Here is a 25,318-nt window from a genome sequence, read left to right on the forward strand (position 1 = left end):
TGTTGCCATATGCAAGATTTAGGGAGTCATTGAGACTTCATTGCTGAGATTTCTTTTCTTTGTATTGTTGAACCATTTTTGCTTTTTAAAGTCCACAAAGCCAAGATTCATGAAAGGGTGAAGTCTGCCCTCAGAGGAGGTAGGACTGAGAGCCTCTATCCATCCCTTCAGATGAAAACATCATGACCTGATGCTTTGGGATGTCTAGTTTCACCCAAGACCAGAAAACAGAGAGACAACCCAAATCAACAGCCTCACAGAACATAATTCTGTTCAGTCAATATAACAGTCAACGCAAGCTATAAATGAATTTTTCAGACCCCCCCCTGAAGACCATGAACCTCACAGTGTCTCTCTGTGAAGCGGCCAAGCTTCACAGTAGATTGCACAGTGAATGAAATTGAACCTGTAATGAAAGCAAACTTAAAGCTCGCCTTTTACATTCTGTGAGGCTGATTTATTCATATTTGAAAAAACAATATGACCAGAGACAGGGGGACAGGTGTCAGAGAGAAAACACAGGTACTTCAAAAACTGAAAGAAAGAGAATGAGAGAGTGACAGAGGAGGATTGTTGTGTTGCATGTGTGTAGAATGTGACAGTATTTGTGTTTTCTCAGGTTTAGTTTCTGTGCCATAGCAATCCATGCTCATTCATTCGACTGGTTTCCCCCGAAAAGAAAGAGACGGAGCGATGGAGTGTATTCAGGTTCTGAGATCCAGTTTCAGCAACTTGAAGGTAGGAGTATGAAGTGAAGTAAAGAACAATGAAACTGTACAATTAGCCATGCTTCAATGTGCACCGCTGTATCATATCATATGGAGCAGTTGGTGTGATCATGAAGATCATATGATATATAAACAGAGGAGAAGGCGCCCAGCTCGGTATGAACCCTTCCATTCTGAAGACCAGATTGTCCACCATTAAGGATTTACATCAAAATTTGCACTGCCAGCCTCCTACTGAGAGACCAAACTATTCATAAAAGACTCCCCCTACATGGCAAGTTTTACAAGAATTTTGCTGCAGACCCTGGATGGTGGAAAGAGCTGGCAACCAGATGGGACAGACGGGACATACGTCTCTGGACATTCCGACCCAAACATGAGCCCTCCTGTTGTACCTGTTGATAACCGTTGGTAATTTTCTTCGCTGGGACGACAGTTCCACTCAGCGCAGTCTTGCCAAAGGGTGGGAAAGGTTTGTGCTGGGATTTGACATTAATGTCCACCATCTTGGTTCTTGTGGGTCTGGGTGGAGTGGGCCTGGCAGCGGCTACTTTCTTCGAAACCTTTTCGACCACATTCTTCACCACTTTGCTCGCCGTTGATTTGACCAGAGGGACTTTGGTGACCACAGTTTTAACTTTGATCTCTGTCTTCACTTGGGTTTTTGCTGCAGCAGCTTTGGTGGCCACAGCCTTTGCCGTCTTTGTAGGTTCAGGTTTTGATGCTTTTGTGGCTTTAGGTGTCTTGGTAGCTTCTACTTTGGCAGCTGATTTAGCTGCACTGAACACAGTCTTTTCTACTTTAACAACTTTCTCAGTCTTTGATTTTGTAGTGGTTTCAGTTTTAGCCTGATTTGCAGCACTGATGACTTTCTTTTCTACCACAGTGATAACTTTGCCATTGCCATTAGCCTTAGCCTCACCATTGACTTTATTCTCAGTTTTGCCATTAATTTTGACTTTAATCTCTTTAACTTCAATGGTAGTTTTACCATTCCCATTGGCTTTCTTCTCTGCTGTAGCTTTGCCATTACCGTTTCCATTAGCCTTAGACACAACAGTGGCTTTTCCGTTTCCATTGGCTTTCTTTTCTGCTGAGGATTTTCCATTTCCATTACCATTGACTTTCTTCTCAATTACAACCTTGCCATTGATCTTGACCTGAGCTGTAGGCTTAGCTTCAGCTGTAGCTTTGCCATTGCCGTTAGTTTTGGTTACAGCTGCTTTTCCATTGCCATTGGCTTTAGCTGCACCATTTGCTTTCTTCTCAGCAGCTGCTTTACCATTGCCAACTGTCAGCTTAGATTTAACTGCTGCTGTTGGTTTGATCTTAGACAGGAGGATCTCTACTGCAGTGGGCTTTGCCTTGGATGTCTTGGCTGTGGAGGACTTGGAAACTTTGGTGGGCAAAGGCGGCTTGACTACAAGTTTGTATGATCCAGTCTTGGCCGGCTTAGCTGGAGTGGGTTTGGCTTTGACAGGGGTGGTTTTAGTGGGGGCCGCTTTTCCATTGAGCGCCTTCTTCTAATATCCGTGATTATTGTTTGGTTGAGATGTTGTTTAGTATGTAAAAGTGCATATTGACAAAGACAGGGAGAGAGAGTGGAGGAAGACAAAGATACATGGAGGGGTTGGGAGGGGGATGAAAAGCACAAACAAGGGATGGACAGAAGGAGAGAAAGACAAGAGTGGATGTTTTGAGAAACAATGACATAAAGATGGCTAAGGCTTGGATGATTTACTGAGACTGTACAGGCATTACTGGATACAGCAGAGGATTAATACAAGTTTTAAAATGGGAAACAAAAATACAACTGAAAAAACTACAAGTAAAAATCAAAATCGAATCCACATAAGACATTTGAGAAATTTCATGTCTTTGACCCAAGTCATTTGGAGCAATTTTTGCTGATCTCTCCAGTAATGCCATTCCCAATATTAAATGACAAAGCAGCATCTTGGTGCTAATAGGAACTGGAGCCTGTGGTTTGGCAGAGGCACTGAGGGTGTGACTGGTCAGGTAAAGCTGGTGCTGAACTCACACACACACTGCACAGACACACACACACACAAAACGTACACATCACTGATGCACTGACCTGCCGCGCTCATACACACACGCCGTTGATAATGCACTGAGCAGTCCAACTACCAGACAGAGATGGTTGCTGCAGTTCAGCCATGCAAAGGAGGGAGGACAGATGCCAGGCTTGCATGCAAAGGAAAGTTAGTCACATGAAACCACAAAATGAAAACCACTGTGCATGACTAATTATTACTTCTCGTGCTGCTACAATGAAAATACATGCAAACTAACACTGTAAACAAACTGACAAAAAAAAAAATTCACCCAAATAATATAGTGTGGGGAAAACAGGCCATCACCGGTGATATAAACTCCTCACATATGCAATACAGAACAGAAACAGGCTTAAAGGAGACAGACTGTGGCATACATGTATGTCATGTATGCCATACAAAGGTCAGATGTACAACCATGAATGCATTTACCAACACAAAAAACATGTGCATTGATATTCCCATGTTGACTGGAAAACTGGTTTGGAAACTGGTGACGCAGAAGTACAGTAGGTGCATGCGGTGACATCCTCCAAGACAATCAAGAAATCATGCAAGTAACAAGACAATACAGACACATGCCCCGATCAGATAGCGTTGCAAATCTGTCTGTAGGTTTTCTGTGAAGCTGAATGGGTGGGGTTTGTCATAAACATGACCGTGCAATGAGTGCTAGAAAATTCAAACAATCACAGGAAAGCGTGTGCAAGTCAAATAACTATGCTGTTCTGCGATCATCTTCTTAAACACCCGCCGGGTGACAAACCCCACCTACCCCGTACACAAAGAATTAATGAAACGTATTTACTAACACTATTTGACCGAGATGACATAAAGAGAAGGCTGCCCTGCCTTCTTATTTGTTTCCTGTGCTAACTTGTATTTCATGTTCTCAGTTTGTCATCAAACACAAAACAATCAGTCATCGTGTAGTTCACTGGTCAGCAGACTCACACAGTAAAACCAGACGTGATTTTAAGAAACCTCTGTTAACAGTCTTGAAAAATTCTAGGTAAATGTGTATATATATATATATATATATATATTTCGATGTCAGGCTATTTGCTTTTTCTTATGGCATAATTTCATCCAAAAATCTGTGAACATACTGTAGATGTGAGAGTGTTTGTGACGCAAATTTAATCTTATTCCTTGTCAGCGTGTATCGGGATGAGATATGTGAAGTAGGAGTGAATACTGGAAAACTGAGTGGAGAATAATGTGGTAACCAAAAAAAAAGTGTGCATGTGTGTATAACAACACAGCGGCTCCTAAACCACCCTAGTGCCCCCACTTGGCCACATCTGAACACACACACATATATATGACAACATGTAAATGACAAAAAAAAAAAAAAAATCACAAGGAGCAGAGGTAATCCTGTGTGACGGAGATGGTGGAAACGAGGTGGATGTGTGAGAGGTGGATGTGGATTAAAGAAGAGGTGAGATATGATTAAATCAAGGGAGGTATGGAGTGATGAGGGATGAGAGAGGTATATGGAGTGGTAAAAGGGAAAATGCAGATATACTATAGGGAATATTTACTTTAAATTTAGTTGACACTCAAATATTCAACAAGCTAAACCTACATAATGAATTATTCCTTGGTTATGGCTTTAATACCTCTCTCTCTCATTCTCCTTCCCTTCCACAAACCCAGCTCGTGTTTTCCCTCTCTCTTGCTCCCTCTTTACCTGTAGATCGGGGGCCCCAGGTTGGGGAGAGGGGGGCGCAGAGGAGGAGGGAACGCCTGTTGTTTCCTCATAATAATAGGGGTATTCATGGTCATCCTGCTCCTCATCAAAGTACTGAGAGAGGTGGAGGGATGGAAGAATTGAAAGATGGGAAGGATGGACAGAGAGATGGTTTGGCAAGGGGGGGGGGTACATGAAAGCGAGATGAATGGAGGGAGAGGAATTCGTGAAGAGGGGGAGAGTGGATATCCAGGGGGTTACAGAGAAGGGGTGAAGCAGGAAGGGGGGGGGGGGTAAAATATGGTGATAGACAGCAAAGGAGATGATGACAAAATGCAAAGCTTTTATTTTTCCATTCATTAGAGGGAGTCTGTGCCGCTGGTTCAAAGGTGTTGATATTTAAAATGTCGGCACACAGACGACCTCCATGAACGAGAAAAAACAGCAAAAAAAAAAAAAAAAAAGGGTGAAGCCAATGAATAAAACCACAGTGATTTGTATTCATTCAGAAAGCGGTCATCTCAACAGCATCAACATGACAGGGTTTGGGACACAAAGTGTTGGAGCTCTGTACAGTGTCTGACACTCTATACTGACTTAAGATCCGGCATGCATACTTAAAACACAGATCCTGTACTTTGGATGAATGAATGTGGATGACAGTCACTTGCTACTTCAGCTGCTGGTGTCAGGGAGCTGTCAGCTTCCAGAGATCAGTAACTTTTTGAGAGAAAAACAATGAGGAAGAGCTTGCAAAGCTGATAATACATGTAATGTGCACAACCAGTCTCAGTAAGCAAAGAGGCTCCACCTTAAGCCATCTTCATGCCAAATCCTTATGTTTCTCAATTTAACCAGAAAACCAATCAGAATTTAACTTTGTTTGTTTTATGCACTGAACAAATTCTGTCTTCAGTCCATAGGAGGAAATTGGGGAAGACGTTGACGTTGGCTTGTATCATCCTCTTTCCCCTACCTTTCTGTGTTCCACTGCAGCAGAGCAGAAACAGTGACAACTAGTCCACTGCCGTAACAATGTCTCTCCACAGCGAGGTGCATGAAATGATGGAAACGTGCCCGTTTGTAGAGGTGTGGTTTATGTTATGTTAGGACAAGGCCTCTGCTTTTCTTTAGTTACCTCAGGGACACACAGACTGAGGAGGTGAGGAGGAAAGTGGATGGATACAAACTGTTGCTGATGACGGGGATGCGTGAGGAAGACAGGAAGGGAGAGCAGCACTTTGATGACATCATCAGATGACTTATCATTATCAAACTGAACCTGAGGACTTTTCTTTCATTTTTCTGACCGGTGCACTTATTGTGGCTGTTGTTTTTTACTCTCTGATCACATTTTCCTGCGGTGTAGCTTTCCTAATGCAAATCATATTTTACAGACTTAATTTCTTCATCTTTGGAGTGAACTTTACAACGCTCCTCCGAGAGGAAACCTGCACATTGGGAGGAGCTTGAAGCAAACATGGGAAGAACACACAAAATACAGACTGAAGGAATTTGAATGACCTTTTTCTTTAAAGGTGAGATTCCTGACTTAACTGACCCTCTAAATTATTTTTATGTACAAAGAGGCTTCAATCCATTTCCGGTCTCCTTTACCATAGAATACACATGACCATCATTTAGAAAGGAAAAGCCATTCTGCAGTATTTTGGTCTTAAAACTTGCCTTTTCTGTTTTCATTTTTAGCACTCTGACTGCCTTTCCCTAAATTCTCAAGATTCCTCCTTCATTTTGTGACTTCCATTTTGTTCAAGAAAAAGTTTTTTTTTTTTTATACTATTCAGATACAATTAATAGTTTAACTGTTTTCTTTCTCCAAATAAATAAAGTGCCACAGAAAAGGAAAACAAAGTCCGCTGATTCAGTTTGGGCCCGCTTCATTGGAGCTACAGATGAGCCTACAATTTAATGACTGAACCGTGTTAGCATAGTGCTAGCAACCTGAGGTTATCTGCTGTGTAACTGATGCTACTCAGGAGTCTTGTAAGTGCTGGTGGATTCATGTGTGTCTTTAGTATTTCACTGTGAGCGACTGAGACCTCATCCTGCAGGAACCTTTCTAAGATGAGAGAGTGAGTGAAACATAAAAGCTGCGTGAAGGTTTTAAGAAGTTGAATTGTTTCGATTGAAGTTTCATCAGTGCGGAGGAGGAGGAGGTGTTGATTGCGTACGTCTGCGTATGAAGTGGTGTTGTGATGGTGTTACTCACGTATGTGTTGGGGTCCTGAGCCTGGGTCTTGGGCAGAGGGGAGTCACAGTCAGGGCTGTAGTGTTCACAGAAGTCATAGGCAGCCTGGGGGTTGGAGGCGATCAGCAGCTGCTGGATGTCTCCCTGTGGAGGAAAAACAAACAGGTGCATCATTTATTATGAGGCTGAGGGGGAAGTTTTCATCTCAATCAATGCCACCGTTGATGACATGAACTTTGCTACTGTGTGAAGTGAGCACAAAAGTAAGACTGCAGACTGCTACAGTCAGTTTAACCTGACATCAGCCACCCAACCAATATCTGGAAAGTTTGTCCCTTGTTGATCATGTTTATCAAAGCCCCTCACCTGGAAAACCTCCTCATCAAGCAGACGGGCTCCGAACACTGTGATGCCATTGGTGTCGACCTCCGCGTTGTTGCCCCGGGGCAGGGGGCGGGTCATCTTCTTCTTGCAGTCCAGCAGCAGAGTCACGTTTTTCTTGGAAACAGAGAAAGCAATGCGATGCCACCTAGAGACGAGGAGCAGGAAGCGAAGGCGAATAAATGTGTAATGTGACGACAGGTCTGATTAAACAGGTGTCTAACCAACCCCCCCCCACCTCACGTAAACACTCATTCCACACACACTACTCCCAGCCACCCGCACCCACATGACCCCAATCGTGTCATCTCAACCAGTCACAAACTGGTTGTTGCTGGTTACTGACTTGCCATCAGCCAGGTTGACGCCTCTGAACAGCGGGTAGTCCTCGGGGGCTGGCTTGCCGTTCTGGTCCTCGTACAGGAAAACAGGCGAGCGTCCCAGCTCGATGCCCAGCTGCTGGATGCCCTGCTCACTGTAGATGGAGAGGAGGAAGGCCTGGAGACCAGCATGGGCCTTAACCAGAGCCATGATGGAGAAGTTCTCCGGGAAGCGACCTGCGGATGAGGGAGGGGAGGAGAGACAATGAAAGAAGGGAGGGATTAGATCCCAGACTGGCTTGTGGGTGTGTAGACTGACCTGGACCTTCCACCAGGACATTTATTTATCAATGAAAAAAAAAAGGTGAGGAAAGAGAAGACACAAGAGATAGCTTTCAAGCGGGACAGATAAACAAGTGGTGGCTGGTGAAGGGAGAGAATGGAGAAAGTAGTGCAGGATGAGAGAGGGAGAATAAAATGTGAAAAAAGACACTAGAGATGAAAGTCAGAGATCTGTGTCAGGATGAACTGATATCTAGAGTCCCGTGTGAAGCTGACACAGATGATGAGGACACGTAATAACAGGTGGGCGCAGCTGGAGAAGGAAGGCTGAACCTCAGAGAGGGAGCTGAAAATCAGCTTCCACTTTTGAGGATTTTTCTTACAGCCACATAAGTGCTACTCTCTCCTGTCTCTCCTCACTCCCGGGTGTCAGACAGCATTCTACACTTAATTTGTTATGGCTCTCCCGCACAGTTTAACTCAGCCCCCGCAGCGCAACACATAATTATACTTAAAATATCCAGGAGCAATCTAGCATGGGGCACAACAGCCTCACTAAACTCCAGAGAGCTCAGCTTGAAATACATCCAAACATAAAGAGCAACCTGTAAGAGTAATTACAGGTCTCTGCACTCTGGAATTCAACGTAAATATTAAACCCTGCTGTAAGTTAATGTACTCCACAGGAACGTTCATGTCTTTCAATTTGTCTCCTCTTTCCTGAGCAAACTCTCCTGCTGTCAAAATAAAACAGATAATAAATCTCCATATGCTATAAATAGTTGTATGTTCATAATTTTGTAGACAGTTATATACTGTACCACTCCATTTGGTTGAGGTATTTTCATGGTAGGAGTTAATTTGATCAGTATTGGACTGTTCATGGAAACTGCTCTATCTTAATGTCTCATGTTAACTAATGGATACCTGCAAGATAATAAGAAACTAGTATTTTCCATTCTACAAACCTGAGGCACATTTACACTCCAGTAGACGCACAACACTGTTTTACATTAAAGAAACTTTCTTTTGGTTTGGTTGGTTCTTTACCAAAATAAAACTAGAATATAAATACTTTTCAGACATGATCAGACCTCCTGTATTAATTTTGGGGAAAAAAATTACATGTCCATGGAAGCAGCAAGATGTGATCACAACCTGTGAAAACCTGGGAGAAAATCTGAAAAAAATTGATTTCAATTATTTTTTATAGTAGTAGTATAAAATGTAGTGCTAAGCATAGCCTGCCATTTGCTCTCTTAAAAAGGCCTGGCTATTCAGTCAGGTGATTTACAGTAAAACTGTTTCTGAACAAAACTCATTATGACATTGGTTATATCTAATATTTAAAAGCTCAGTCTAATCATGAACAGGTAAACCACTCAGAACAGCTGGGCTTCCTTAAGTCTGAGAAAATGACTCTAACTTTTTTGACTCTGTCTATCAGCCTTGTGCAGCTGAAGCCTACCTGAGAAGAGCTGCTTGGTGGGGGCAGAGATCTGGGCCTTCTTGGTGATGCGGTAAGCATGGTCGGGGTTGCCGGAGCGACGGGATGTGCAGAAGCCGGGGACTTTCTTCACACCCTCAGGGAGAGAGGGAACCTGCAGAGCCCGCAACACATCCACTGGGTCTGAGGGACGGAGAGAGAGAGAAGCAAAAGAGGAGAGACTTGTCATTATACGTATATATTTCAACAAACATCCCGTTAGAAGAGTTGCTCTGCACGTGACACTGCATTTTAATTCAGCGAGTGAACAAGCCCCAGAAATCCTGGAATGACACACCTGTGAATTACACACGTTCATCACTCGCTTGTTTCTGATGCTGTTAAACAATGGAAACCAAAGACACAACATCTAACATGTGAGTCCTGCTTCCACACACAGTTTCTGATTCCTCTTCTGGGCAAATAAGGCAAATCTGGGATCTTTGGAAACAAATTAAACCGATGAGACCGGTGTATTTCTGCAGGAATATAAAACTGATTAGCAAAACAATTTATTAATTACACTGCAACAGGTTTAAAATATTTTTCTGGTGATTTCCCCCGCAGCTCTTCAGAAAGCCTGTCATCCTCTTTCATCTTCTCACTATGAAAGACTTTTTAAAAGCTTACTCCTAAACTTCTGTAATGTAGGAGCGACAGTCTGATCTTTCTCTGCACACATTCTTTGCATCAAAGAAAGTTTAATCTCGGAAGTGGAACTTAAATGTTCCAGCGGCATTAATTGCGATATAGGAGCAGGTATGTGTGATGTCCACAACGGATACCACTGTACATTTAGGCGTGACTTATCAGAGGAAGCACTGTGCCAGAGCAAATGGGCAACGGTCCAAGCCGCATATATGAACCACAGCGGAGCAGGTACAGTAAGGCTCAGTTTAAATCAGAGCCCAGACAGGGAACGCTATTCTGCTCACATTTATCAAGCAGCTGAAACAAGTGGCTGTTGAAGTGACAGCGCTGAGTCAAAATGAGTCTCACACACACAGACAAACACACACACACACACACACCTGATGTGCAGTACGCAGCCTAACATCCCATAAACAAACGTACACAAACGCACACACACACACACACACACACACACACACACATACACACACACACACACACACACACACACACATACACACACACACACACACACACACACACACACACACAGAAACAGGCTCTGTACCACCAGTCTCACATCCTGCCTCCAGTTTCACACGCTGAGGTCAACCAGTCTGTTCCTCCGCCCTCGGTCTGCGCTGCGGTTTACCTTGTTGGCTTTCTCACATTGCTCAAAGGCACTGAGTCAGACTTCAGCTTTAACTCTGTCAGCTCCCATGCTGCAACGAATACTGTACCGTAAAACAACGAGGATAAAAGGTTTCTCGTGTTATTAAATTCATTTCCCTAAACCAGCTACTGAGCAGCTGATGGAAATGAAGAAGAGCAACACCGCAGAGGGAGAGGGGGAAGGAAAAAAGTGTTTGGGAAACAAACGTCCTGAAGGAACAGATAATTTTAAACATCATTTACACTTAGTTTGACATTCAGCACTTATTCTACCACCTCAAATGTCTAATTACTCACATGAGCTGACTTGCAGAGGAGTATTTTGGTAAAGTGCAGTGCGTAGGGAATGAGATGCCTGTTGAAACAGCAGCAGATCTGTGACAAAGGTCAAAGGTTAAGCTCAGCCTTGCTGCATGTTGTTTTATACATGTCCAAATCCTGCCTGTTGAGATAATTGGTTATTCAAAACTTGGCTGTTCAGTGTGTCTCTGGTGAAATGTTAACACAGCTCTGCATGATAAAACAACAACTTCTTCTCCTGTGGCTGCTGAGATGCAGAGACGTTGGTTACTCGGTCTCATTCAAGATGGAATGACAAATTTCCCTTAATGCGAATTCTGCCGTGGTTTCAACACTTCTGTAGCCTGAGAACCCGAACCAGATGTAATTATAAAGCCTACCTTACACAGTTACAACATCTTGCTGGATCCCCATGGCTCATACGTGAGGCAGCTATAAAGTTTCAAGTTTTCAACAAACACCCAGTAGTCACATTTTCCTGAACCTTATCCTCCCTCGGTCTTGGCTCGTCTTCCTGTGTTTGAGGTGCACCAGAGAGCTAACTCTGCTGTTAACAGCCAATTAAATTCATTTACAGCCAGCCCTGCTGTGGCACTTCTCATAATAAACTTACGGTGGCAGTGATGCATTGCTCGGGTAAAAACTGCAAGAACGGATGAAAAGATTAAAAGCAAACCTTCCTTTGATGCAGTCTATGAAGTTACACCATTGTTTTCATTTTTCCATTTAACAGCCACACTTATCATCTGCCAAGGGCTTAAAAAAAAAAAAAGCATCATATTTAAAAAGAAATCATGTAATCGTGCCCATCTCAGCATGTTTAAAAAAGCACAATAGAGAATATAACAGCATGGCACTAGATATGAGGGATTCCTTTACCACTACTGCTGAATATGTGACCTACTGGGACAGTGAGAAGTAGGAAGCCACCAACAGTGTGCAACACCAGCGTGTCAGCGACACATCGGGCAACGCTAGGGGCTAATGCTGATGCTAATGAAAACACCATCATCTCCTGTCACACACATCGCTCTATAATAAAAACATAAACTGGCTTGATCGTATTATGAATCTGACAACACTGCACCACTGCATCGTAACACCATCTGAAATGTGCTTCATCACTAAATTGGCCTCCACTGTGTGTTTCTGTGTGTTTCTGCCCTAAAATCACAGTGATCCCATCGGCGGTGCGGGTGTTTAGGTGACACCCAGTGTCTCAGAATTACCAGTTAGTCAAACTGGCCCACAGATGGTTCTATTTATTCAGACAGAGCAAATGGTGCGTTAATATTGCCTCAGGGTGTCTGGACCACAGTCCATTAACGTCACTCTACACCGGAGAGAGAAAGAGGGAGAGGAGGGAGAGATGGAGTGAACAAAGAATGGAGAAAGGGGGAGGGTGTACGAGCAACGTGCACTGTAAGGAGGAGGGAAAGTGTATTGTGATGCTACATTAACCACCCAAAACAGAAACTTCCCTAAAAACAGCAGCTTGAAGTCGGAAATGAACCGAGCGGAGATTAGTTAGTGAGAAGCAGAAAAGAGAGAAACGGGTCAAAACAGAAGTCTGAGGAGGAAAAGATGAAGAGAGAGAGAGAGAGAGAGGGAGAAATGAAGAGTGAGAGGGAGGAAGACAGATATTTATGGTTCTCTTTTAAAATTCTATATGATTTTCCACACATCAAAGTCTTGACTGGACGTGTGGGTTTTACAGAACATGTTATAATATTTAAAAAATGGACAGAACAATAAGACAGGTTTCTTGCTTTTCCAGATTTGTGTGAAATTTCCAAACTTTTCCAAACTGTCCACATCCTCAGAGGCACTGGATTTTTGTTTTTTGACTTTTGTAGAGCCACCCAGGAATGCTGGGAATGAGACAGAGAAAGAGGAAGAGGAAGAGGGAGGAAAGGCAGAGGGCGAGTGGAGTCTGTGTGTGTGTGTGTGTGTGTGTGTGTGTGTGTGTGTGTGTGTGTGTGTGTGTTTTCGGGGGGTCAGGCAGTGACAGTAGACAGCGTGGTTCTGTGATGGCAGGATACTGGATCAGATTGCAGCCCGAGCTCCCCCAGTACGCCCAGTACAATGTGCCGCTCTGTTCTCCGCTGCCTGACCAGCTCACATCTGCAGCCGGGGCCCTTCCTGCCTGGAGGACCACAATCACGACGAAAAAAACACACCCACAAAAACAACACGCAGGGCCGCAGAGGTAACACACTCACACAGCCCTGGCAGGGAAAAGTGCACCGATACACCTCGCGAGACGAGGAGTGGCAAATATGAAACTGGACAAGGTAGGAAAACAGACTGCCGCGGGGCACAACCTCCCTTTATTCCTCCTCTTCCCGCTCCGTCGGCCCTTCAGGCCGTAAGCGCTCACAGATGGCCGCGGCCTTTTGATGTGAACGCTGCCCAGTTCCACCGCTGTCACTGAGACAGGAAACAGGAAACAGGGCTCCCGGGCACGTGAGGGAAGCTACGACCCGTGCTGCAGGTAAAGATTACAGTAGCGCATACAGTTATACCTGCCGACAGCTGCACTGGATAAAGTCCAGTGAAAAACACCGTTTCCCTCAGGACGTTTGACACTGACAACCAGACTAATGTTCGTCTACCTTATGTTGATGATTATACTTGATTGTATCTTAAATTACTCTATTATTGTACTGGGCTGACTCTTGTATAATCCTCCTGGTGTTTCCTTCCTGAGGCCTCTTTAGATTTTTATCTCATGGATTTATTTCAACATAAACAGCTAAACTAAACTAAACTAAACTAAACTAAACTAAACTAAACTAAAATCTTCAACACTGGAGACAGTGATTGTGAGATTAGGTGTGCAGTCATATCTAAGTTGATGAATCATGTCGCAATATATTTCTGATGCTCAATGAAAACCTCACATCTCTATTCAGAAACCTACAGGCAAAGTGACGTGAGTTCATAAACATACTTTGTCTATTCTGGTTTTCTGTTTAATCCTTCAATTGATGTAACACATACAGCCACTAAAACCTGGGGTTGAACCCACACGGAATAATGAGATGCTGTGTGGTGTATAAAGGAGCACTGTACTGCGGTGTGGATGCATTTCTTTTCTTTTTTTTTTTTCAACAGGTGCCCCATGACTGAAACAATCCTGTCACTGTTCCACTCTAACCCGCTCACTTCCACACAACCACAACTGACCAAACATGCGGACCACCAGCTTATTACAGAGCTGATAGGAAACATATGTGATGCTCGGGTTAGCAGTCCCACTGTAAACTGAGGTGCGCTGCCTGAACTGCGACATGTTCCAGGGATGTTTGGATTATAGGAGTTCCCCTCGGCCGCCGCTAGATGGAGCTAAAGCGGGTTTAATTAACGTGGTGACAGCCGGCACTGTGAAGAGAGGCACAGTCAAAGTCTGTTAAAGGGCTGGAGACACATGATGTTACACACACACACACACACACACACACACACACACACACACACACAGGTGTTTACATGTACACACACTGTACAAACAGACACACACTCACAGGAAAGATAAACAATGCTCATGCTTACTGAAGGAGTAGATATTAATCAGAGTCTACACTGTCAACTAACAACTTGACTAACACAACACACACACACACACACACACACACACACACACACACATACACTCTGCTGTGTGAACACAAAGCAGCTGCACACACACATTAGACCCTGCTCAGGGAAGGAGTCCAGCTTGTTGTTTCTCTCTTAACGCCAACATGGTACACTAAATAACTTATTATTAATCACAGGAATCGGGCTTCAATTAATTCATATTTTCATTATCAATTAATCTGCAAATTATTTTCTCTATTCATTGCTAATGGATTCATCAGCTAATTAATGCAGCTCTAAATAGGAACAAGGGACTCCTGTTAGGGCGAGCATACAGTTAGTGTGTGTACCGTACACACACACCTGGGTCATACTATCACTGCAGACCTGTGAGGGGACAACTGTGGGACTCTCAGTTCTAGTCTTAGATCCTCTCTGCAATCATTTCTGTGTGTGTGTGTGTGTGTGTGTGTGTGTGAGTGTGTGTGTGCGTGCGTGCGCACCCTTTCCTCCTCTGGTACGACTGTGCCAAATACCAGACACACACTCCAGCTGACACATTGACCCCTCACCTCTCACCTTTACACAACGACCACGTTGTTAGACACACAGTTTAAGAGGGATGTGCAATATTGACCACGGATTGCACACCATTCACACACACACACACACACACACACACACACACACACACACACACACACACACACACACAAATTCACACAATTTTCCCAAAAAAAGCATCATAAATCACAAAAAGACAAATATAAAACTAATTTCAAAACTGAAAACCATGAAGTGAACTCCAGTCATTCCTCAGTCACCAGCTGTGTCCCCGTCCACCCAGCTGACCACGACGGCCAGGAGTATGAGCACAGTCCCGACTGCAGGTTATAATTTCCTGAATGGGGCTCTATAGTTACGATTTATTTATAATGTCTTGTGTACACAGACAGAAAATCCATTATGGGTACCCATGCTGTCAAAGGAGGTTAGTAGGATTTACATTATTTATACATACAGCATAAAATGTTTTTCTCTCTGTTTTTGGGCAGATTAATTATCATGTGGATGTTGACACCATGTGACCATGTCTGTCTGGCAGCTCAGCAAGGAACAAGACCAACACAGAACCGTCCTTTGTGCTTCATGAATCTCAGTAAGTCCTGATCTAGGTGTGAGAGGGGTGGTGGTGGTGGTGATGGGTGGGGGTGGGGGGTGTGGAGGCATTTTAATGACAGTGAGGCGATCCTGCCGTCACAGGTGTTTCACTGAATTCCCCCAATAACATCAAAGACTCAACAGTAAGATGGAAGCTAAATGAACATAACACTTGAAGGAAAATGAAATGTGAGCCTTGACGATCATTTAAAAAGCACAATGTGAATTTATGACATAACTCAAAGTTACAGTCAGTCAGCAAATTCAATATCAACAACTCCAACACAGACTGTGCTGCAGCCGATCTCTTACTACACCAATTAATGATGATGTCTGCCCTGTCGATGGGTGAAGCACAGCTGGCAGACAGCAGAGTTACTGATCAGTGTACGAGCTTTTCTTTGGGGCCTTTGCTTGCAACATGTTTACGCCTCTTTACTCTCAAGTGTGTGATATGAATGCGACTGCGCCTCTGTCGCCCCCACGTCAGACAGAAATCTGAAAAGGCTCCAGCTTCAAGAGCAGAGAACTTAACTTACATTTAAAATCAGCACTCTTTGTCTAAAGCTAACTGTTACTGCAACAAACAAGGAAAATCAATTACTCCATCACCTGCTACTAACAGTGTTTTACTGAAGCTCTTTATCCTTTGGTCTTAGCTCTTTATACCTGCCTCCATTTGCATTCATTTTAGAGCGTCAGTACCGATGCTTTTCACAGTCCGTGTGGTTTATTTGTCACCGCAGGTCAGCGCCAACATTTACTGTACTGCAGCCTTCTGTGGTTTCTGAGTACCATTCCCTTCTATTAAAGGGTTACTACTAGCATGTGTCCGAGTCCTCTACTGTCCCCAGTGTACCATTATGTGGTCTGTGCCAGTCTGTGTGCGCTGCACAGACGCTGCCGTGCTGGAGTCTTGTGTGGTTTCAGGGCTGGAGGCCACAGTCTCAGTTTGGATCTGAGGGTGGATAACTGACACCACAAGGACCGGGAGGCAGTCGGTGGCTCCCTGTAACGTGCTATCACATGGGACAGACGCACAGTGAGCATGGACGCAAATTATAAAACCCGTCTAACGCTCAAGACTGATAAGACCTGACAGTTCAGCTCTGACTGCACTTAGCTAACAGAACCTGACCGTCCAAAAACAAGAACAAATTCCCAGAAACCAGTTCATGTCATTTACTTTGGTTCAACGATATGAAGAATTCACTGCTGACAATGAAACCGAGATTCCACATTTCTAACCCTGATCACCGGTCACTTCCAATGCAGATTACACAGTATTTGTAGATAGCAGGAAATATTTTACTGCTTATTTTACTGTTTACTTCACTAATCTATCACTCTAATGCTAATAGTTACACAGTTAGTTTGAGCAGAATGTAGCCAATATATTTACATAAATGATGATATCTGAATACCTACATTTACATCAGCGTCTAGCCAAGAAGGTGACGAGTCAGACTTATAATAAAGAGAAGAGTTACAGCAGTGGGCCACGACTGCATGATAATCATCATCACTGTTTTATAGCGACACCTTTTCACTGTGGAAATCCCCCCCACCCCCCCACATCACACATCTGCCCGACAGTCTGTGGATCTTTACAGCTGTAATTAACCTGCAAAGACACGTGTGAGGAGATGGCAGGTGGAGAGCACTGCTGAGAGGCTGCAGGACGACTTTGACTGACTGTGATTGTGTGTGTGTGTGTGTGTGTGTGTGTGTGTGTGGGGGGGGGGGGGTACTGCTCCCTCAGGACTCAAACATTTCAGAACGTCAATTAAATACAAACCCCTGAATATTCACAGACGGTGGGAGATGCAAAATCAAATGTCTGAAAACTGTGTTGTGTAAGTGAACTGAAAAAAAAAACAAACCAGGTATTTAAGTTCAGTTTTTGTTCATGCACTAACGCCGACAGCACGGATTCATTTCCATTGCATTTGGTGGATTAACATGCTAAATGCTATCTGCAGGTTAATAATACTGTATTCTACTCATATTTTTAGAAAAATGGAGATTACGGCATTAGGCCACTTCAAATAGTCCCACATAAGTTATGAAGTTGCAGGGAGAGGTGTATTAAATGCTTTTCTGTGTTCACTTACGTTTGGCATTTCTATAGGCCTAATATCAAACCCAGCACTGTACTGTACTGTCCTGTCCTGTACTGTACATCACTGTCTGTACTGTACTGTACTGTACTGTACATCACTGTACTGTAGATCAAAGAGCACACGACTAAACCTCCAGCAACATTTAAAGCTATTTTCAAATGGACAGACCGTGCCGATGTCTGGAAAAGAGATGTACATTAACATTTCATGTAAAGGCGCACGGCGAGTCTCCACACCCTCCTACACTGAGTTCCTAGAAGCAGCAAAATAACAGTGACTGGGAATAGCATCCTATACAGACAGCCTGTCATTACCAAGTTGGCACACTCTTCCTTCCCTACATCTTCTGCTAAAACAGAAGGCCCCCGAGGATCGACGCCTAACCATCCCCACACACACACACACACACACACACACACCACACACACACACACACACACACACACACACACACACACACACACACACACAGACCACAAAATCATCACCTATGAAACCAAGGAAGAAAGAAGAACTATCTTCTGCTCTCTCTGTTCCCTCAGGTCTGCTGAGCTGCTGTGGTTCAGCCTGAGAGAAGCTTTATGTAGTTCACAGTTTGAGGGGATGTCATGGTTTAGAGCTGAGGCCTCCGAGGTGTTTGCTGGATGTGTATCTCATCTTTGACTTCTATGTTTTTTTTTTTCTTTTTTAACCACTGTCTGAGCCTTATCTCTCCGTGCAAATGATGAGATTTTGCATCTGTGGTTGAGGTTACGAGATGATGCAGGTGTCAAGGACACAGTCACAGTTTCCTGTCCAAAAAGACACATAAACCTCTCAACAGTCGTGAGTATGAGAGTTAATTATTTTAGGTTTAAACCAGCCTCTAGGTTGAGAGCTAGAGTTACAGAACAGTGTTGAATATGAAAAGGAAATCCTGCATTAATGTAGGTAATTTAAGTTCCCGTCCAAACTAATGTATCTCAAAATCACCAGTAAACTGAGCCCAAAGCTGTCACAGTGTTAGCTGTGTTTACACATTCAGGTGGTTTTCACTTGGTTAATACTCTGTAAACTGCCTGGCATTCATGAGATGCTGACAGGCATCATTCCACTTGGAGAGAAGGGGATTTCTTCGCCTTGAGCCTGGCGTCCCAGGCAGCCTGTCCTCCCAGGTTGTATTTCACAACCAAAGTAGCAATCTTACATTACATATGGTTAAGTTTAGGCTTGAGCAATGGCTGAGGTTTGTTAGTCCTGGCAAAGGAGGTGGAATTTGGAGACAGAATGACAATAAGTCCTGCCTGGGAGGCTCAGCTCAGGGCAACAAAAAGCCTCAATAGTTGCTGAAAGCACCTGATGCACTTGTGTGTGTCAGTTTGATGCAATACAAGGTCTCTCTGCACTAACTGGAGCTAATTTTGCAGAGCAAATGCAGCCAAGTGTCGAGTCAACTCAACTCACCTGCTTATTCCTACCCACCAAACTATGGACAACATGCTGAAAAGTAAAATCTGATTGGTGGATGCTCATTTGATGGGGATAAGCGTTTGACTAGCCAATAAAAATTATTAAACTGGACATATTAACCTGGCCAACTATGGATACATACATAAAATATAATTGTTAAAAATAAAGATGGAAAGAGGATGGAGGTGGATCACCAGAGCCACAGGGGCCCATGGGAAAATGATGACAAGGCAGAGGAAAATCATGGGGGTTAGGTTAAAGCTGCCAGACATGTGACCAACAGAAGCCTGAAATACCACACGCTTCCATACAGTCACAGGAATGAGCTGTCAAAACCCCGCACTGCCACCACATATAGAAGCTCTATTCACCAGCAGAGAGAGAGAGAGGGAGAGAGAGAGAGAGGGAGAGAGAGAGAGCGGGGTTATGTTATGTTTAGCCAAACTGAGACAGGCTGCCCTTTGAGGAGCGCCCTGCTTTGAAATGAGGTTGGGGAACATCCATGTCAAGAAAATATTACCCTCTGATTTTCTCCTTTGAACAAAACTCGTCTTTCATGCCTCTCTCGGCCCACTGCTCTCTGGCTGATGGCTGCGCCTCATCCATCCCTCCTCCTTCTTTTCTAGTCTTCTTTCTCCCAGCGAATAAACATGAAAGATTCTGACCACTTTCTTCTCTAAATCGGTCTTTCACTGCCTGGGTGGGGCGCTGTTATAATTTGCACTAACATCTGCTGCTGCACCACCACCACACTGCGCGCACAGGAACGCGCACACAGACAGCGGCCCAGCGCTTCTGGACAAGTGCGCGCATGTGATCCATTGCGCGCGCACAGGGACGCATGCGCGCACAATGGATCGAACGCAGGTAGAAGGAGTGTTTTGTTTGCGTCACTCTGACATGATCACAGAGTCAGGTGATTAGAAAAAGATTTTTTATTTATTTATTTTTTACTACAGGCAAATGAAGACTGCGCGCGCGCACCACCTCCACAAGCATCCTTCAAGATGGGAACAGCCTGGCCGGGCGGCTGCACACAGAGGCACATTCACACAGATGTGGCATACATTTCCACACCCTGCACTGGGGGAAAATAACATCCATAGCGTACAGACGCATATACACAAACAGAACTGTACAAAGCTCACATAGACACGGAGACACTAAACGCTTTCACTCCCAAACCCCTGCGACCGAGGTGCTCCGCCGCATAATAACCTATTCATAACAAGCAAAAATGTCTCAGGCTTCCGCCTCCAAAATACACACGGGACACGACGGGAAGGTGCAATCGCCTCTTGCAATCTGAAATTGGAAACGCGGCCAAAGAGTACACTGGAGGGGGGCAGTTTATGTTACAAAAGCCCTCTTGGTGGTTAAGCTGCACCAACTGTCCCTGCAAGCCATCCAAACCAAGTATAAAGAGCCATTGATGCATCTGTCCACGGAAACTTGTAAAACAAATTTATTTCTCAAAAAAAAAAAAGAAAAGAAAGTTGGTGTAAACTGAACCTGCGTCTCAACCACAGCAGCTTCTACTTAAACAACAATAACAGCAACGATGGCCAGAGGATAAAAGTCTTCCAGCTGGCTTCAGATCTGCTGGAGTCAAACGAAAATCACATCATCATTTCAGAGGATAAATGAAACCTGAAAATATAGATTCAAGCATCTTAAGTTTAGTCGTGTTGCTGCACTTTAATAAAAATTAGTTTGGATCTTTAATTAGATGTATTTCCACGGCGTGCCGCGTGCCCTTCCGCATCAAAAGTCTTCAGTCAGATCTGATGTGGACTCAGGTGAATCAATGGATTCTCTGTGTTAAAAATAACTCAAGACAACTAGCGGTCGCCCGGGGAAGTGCAGAGCATACAGATCATTCCTTCAAGACCATCTACTCTATAACAGTGGAGAGGGGGGGAGAGGAGGGCTTCTAGACCTTCACAACTACTTTAAAGTTAAAATGTCCTGACTGGTAAAAAAAAAAAGTCCATATCTTTATTATCACTATTAAAACTGTAGAAAATGAGCCCGTTGTTCTACACTGGACAAATGCAAAATCAACTTTCCATTCTACAAACGTGATGCAGAAATCCCTCCTCCCTGGGCAACCAGAGGCAGTGATGGGTGGACTGGTGCACAGGCTGAACTGGTAAACACCCAACCAACCCCACACAGTCGCTGCTGCCTGTATCCACAGCCCACTGTAACCAAAGGACAACATTCAACTGCAATACAGAAAAAATAAAAGTACAAGTTTCATAAACGAGACGTTTATCAGACCAACCTCCTCAAAAGCGACTGAAGCAGCTCTTTGCACCATCTTACCCTATGCCCCCCTCCGGATGGGGTGGGGGGTGCGGGGCACAGACGTGCGTAAAATCACCTTCCTGTCAAAACTGAGCAGAATTCTTAATAATGAAATAAAGTTTATTGGAGGATAGATTAGAAAACTTTTAAAAAATGACCAAGAAAGCACCTGGATGTCTGAAATATTTGAGCTCAGCTGCCAACCTGTACATTTAGTGAGATGGCACCTGTCAGCACGCGCGCTGAGAGAGGGAGATACGAGGGAAATGAAGTCCAGAGAAGCGGGAAAACTTTTATTGGAAACGTAATAAGGTGTTTGTAGGTTTTCCAGCAGCGAAAAGCAAACGAAAGACTTTAGTAATATCTGTCCTGTTTGATCACTGATTGATGGGGACCTTTGCGCAAGGTTGACGAGATTTCAGGTTCCTGATAAGAAAATCAACTTTTACAATGGAGTCACAAATAGAAACAGAAAAACAACATTGGTGTCATTATTTTTCTTCGTTTGTTTTATAGTGAAGGAAGTTTACAGATCTCATATATTTCCACTCACTCAGATTTTTATATTTTAACTGTCAAAATCAGTTCATCAAGTTGCCCAGTGGTGCTTTCAGGAGTTTGACTTCAAGTGTAGAAAGCAGAGATAGATTTCTAAATATGCAGGTATTGACGCAACAAATGCCAGTAACATATTTGGATACTGTGGAAGAAAAATCTAAAGAAGCCTGTCAGGTGCGCAAATGTCCGATAATGGATGAGATGTGCATTTATTACGCACACGCTTAATCCAAGTAGACAGCGAAGAACGGAGACGTTTGAGACGGGAAAAAAAACCCCAAAGGTTTTTTAAAAATCTGCCGAAGTATCATTTAAAAAGCTCAAAAAACATCATAACTATTAAGAAGAGAAACCGTCTTACCTGCCCGAACCACGGTCGTTTGGCACACAGCGAGCGCCACGGCTACCAAGGCGAAGGATGAGAAGTCCATGCGCCATGGTCTCCGTTTCTTCCGGAAGGGACAAGCTCCAATATCCATAGTGCTGCGGTAGTTTGCCGGCCTGGTCGAGCTGTAAATGCAGGATATGTTGGAAGTTATCCTCTCACGGAAAGCCAGCCGACGAGAGGGACCCGACTGAACCTTCTGCGAGGCAACGGACAAAAAGGCACGCCTCTGGAGACGTCTCTACCTCTCTCCCGGAGACTTTCCTTAATGGGTTACCTATGTCTGTCTATGTTAATGCACAAAACCTACACACTAAAAGGGGTTTGGGGTGAATAAATATCTTTTATTTTAACGTTTAACCCCTTAGTGCTAAAGCCCCATTGAGTCAGATTGGGTACAAGTACCCAAAGTGGAGAGAGCAGCAGAGAGAGACCTGGAATCACGCTCTCTCTCCCTTCTCTCTCTTTCCCTCTCCCCTTCTTTACTTTCTCCCACGAAGAGTGAGAGCGTGTGTGTATGTGTGTGTGTGGAGAGAGAGAGAGAGTGAATGGCAAAGGGGGTAGAGAGAGGGCGTGCGTAATTGCGCCCTCGACGCACGCAGATCGACGTTGTCCGGGGGAGCGTCTGAGATTGCGAGCTGAACGTTTTTAATGATAGGCCTATACAAATACTTCAGCTCACACTCATGACAATGACGCCCTTCTTTTCCGCGGTGAGTGAGTGGTTTAATGTTGCAGTCAGTGAAAACCTCCTCTCCTGTCCTTCTCTGATTCTCTCCTAATTCACTGATAACGGCTGGCAGAGTGTTTCTCTTTACCTCCTTTACTTCCGGCTTTCTTGTCTTTGTATCTGTGGCGTGTAAAGTCTGGATTTATAAACCATGAAGGACCCTTCAGGTAAATGCTACAGTAGACAGCAGGACCCGCACGCACGGAGCTGTGCAGCAGCTGAGAGTGAGCGTTCGGCCAGCCAATCAGGTTTCTGTCCGTGTAACTCGCCACGCCCCTTTCATCCCAGCCTTGGAACGCTCCTCCGGTTCTGATTGGTCAGTCCCACGTGGCCTTGTTTTGCAGCATCAGCTCAGGTGCGCATGGAGAGAGAGAGAGAGAGAGAGAGAGGAGGAGGAGGAGGAGAGAGAAAGAGGAGTACAAATGATTTGTGAATACTTTGTTTTGTGTAATGAACGTGTATCTGCCAACTGAACTATCGCTCCTCTCTCCTCCGAAAGTTTGACATTTGGAAATAAAATGTTTTATCTGACCAAACATTATGGTCGAAGACTATAATACTCAAACCAAGAACCCACCTTCACCTGTTGCCACCTGCCTTCTATTGCTTCTTCAGGCTCAGGCCAACCCAGGTCCAGACCCCAGCTCTCCCCTGTGAGATGCCCCCTGAAGGTCTGCATCCTGCTTTCCCTGGTCTAGGCTAGATAAAAAAAATCTATTAAAATGTGTAAATATATACAGGATAAAAAAGTTAAGCCAACAATACTGAGAGTCTTACACCTCCCTACCTTGTCTGTGGCTCTTAATCCCAAACCCATTTGTTCCTAGTGAAGTGGTAAATCCTAAAGATCACAAATATATTGTTTGAATTTCAAAAATGGATAAATAATTTCCTATAACTGCTGGACACTGTTTAGCAAATGTTACTCAGACAGGAGGAAATTGTGCATTTGTTGGGGACTATTGATATTTACTTGCTTGACTGGTAAACACTGTATTTACAGCAGCAGGTGTGTGTGGGATTGACCCACATTAAACTATGGTGTGTTTTTCATAATTAAGGGATATGTCTGAGAGTGCAAAGCTGCAGCTCACTGAGTTTTGTTCTTATAGATTTTGGAGCTGCTGTGCACATACGAATAAGATTCATCAGATGTTTATGATATTCAGTTTTCAGGCCGCTAAATGCATTTGGTTCCAGAGACGTATCAAACCACTGAGACATAAACTTTAAACCGACTCTGGCAGTAATCTCAGAGACACATTCCTTTCAGCATTTCAAAGTCACTTTCATATCCCTACCTGTCATAAACACTTAACAGCATCTCCTCCGCACGTTTCAAAGCTATTTGCTGTGCCAGCCGTCTGCCTTGTAAACGCTCCTGTGCTCACACAGCTCATGCTTACTCACTTTCTTTGAATGCAGACTTCACATCCAGAAAGCAATAATTAACCATAATCACCCCTCGATGCTCTATACCACTCTGTCTCACTACCTCTCATTTCATCCCCCCATCTCTGTCTGATTCTCTGAGGGGAAAGGAGGGGAGGGGGGTGTTTGCATTCTGTGGTATTTCCATCAAAGCCCCCCTTACTATCATTCAGCGACAGAAAAACTGTAAAACTTAACTGCTTTCAGTTATCTTACATTAAATACATTCTGACGACAGGCGGGTGATTATCTTCTAAAGTGAAAGTAACAAACTCAGATCTTTTTCAACACCGCAACAAAGCAATTTTCTTTTGCTGTTCTGCCAATATTAATCCAATGGCAAAAGTGTTTAGAAGTCACAAGATGTTTTATCAGGTTCGAGTGTCCTTTGGTTGTGAAGAGCTGGTGTGACGCTGCATTCACAGTCCAGATGACTTCCATAAGATTTGTAGAAAATGGACTTGCAACATGACGAGTCAGACACATGTATGTGTGTGTGTGTGTGTGTGTGTGTGTGTGTCATGGATCTACAAGTCACCTAATTTAAAGAAATTAAGAGAAAAGCAAGTAACATTTTTCTTGTAAGTGTTAGAAAGTTTCTTTCAGTTTATATTTGACTATTTATTCAGTGCTCTCCTGTGTTAGTTCATTGCACACTGCTCGTCCTAACAGGACACACAGTTATTATGTGGATCTAACCTTTCCATTATGTAGTGGGGTCTCACAACACAAGGTGACCTATGTGGAGCTTAGATTAGTGTTATCAATCATAATATTAAAACTAAAAATTGAAAAGTTTTTATT

At 43.9% G+C, this 25,318-nt stretch overlaps 1 protein-coding gene across 3 annotated transcripts in view; it reads right to left on the bottom strand.

Moving 5' to 3' along the window:
* The window catches only part of col11a2 (collagen, type XI, alpha 2), a 47,601-nt gene extending 23,672 nt beyond the window's left edge, over nucleotides 1-23,929 (bottom strand). Inside the window, exons 1-8 of one of the 3 annotated variants that reach the window (XM_056399277.1) lie at nucleotides 23,871-23,929; nucleotides 23,172-23,782; nucleotides 22,330-22,478; nucleotides 9,163-9,324; nucleotides 7,439-7,649; nucleotides 7,078-7,240; nucleotides 6,733-6,855; nucleotides 1,124-2,251 (exon numbers count right to left, since the gene is read on the bottom strand). In XM_056399277.1, the coding sequence (XP_056255252.1) occupies nucleotides 1,124-2,251; nucleotides 6,733-6,855; nucleotides 7,078-7,240; nucleotides 7,439-7,649; nucleotides 9,163-9,324; nucleotides 22,330-22,447 (1,905 nt within the window). In that variant the 5' untranslated portion in view covers nucleotides 22,448-22,478; nucleotides 23,172-23,782; nucleotides 23,871-23,929. The other 2 variants (XM_056399276.1, XM_056399278.1) reach the window with 2 other exon arrangements.
* Between the last annotated feature and the right edge of the window lie 1,389 nt (nucleotides 23,930-25,318).

The sequence above is a fragment of the Seriola aureovittata genome, chromosome 16, assembly GCF_021018895.1.
Source record: "Seriola aureovittata isolate HTS-2021-v1 ecotype China chromosome 16, ASM2101889v1, whole genome shotgun sequence".
NCBI classification, from domain to species: Eukaryota; Metazoa; Chordata; class Actinopteri; order Carangiformes; family Carangidae; genus Seriola; species Seriola aureovittata.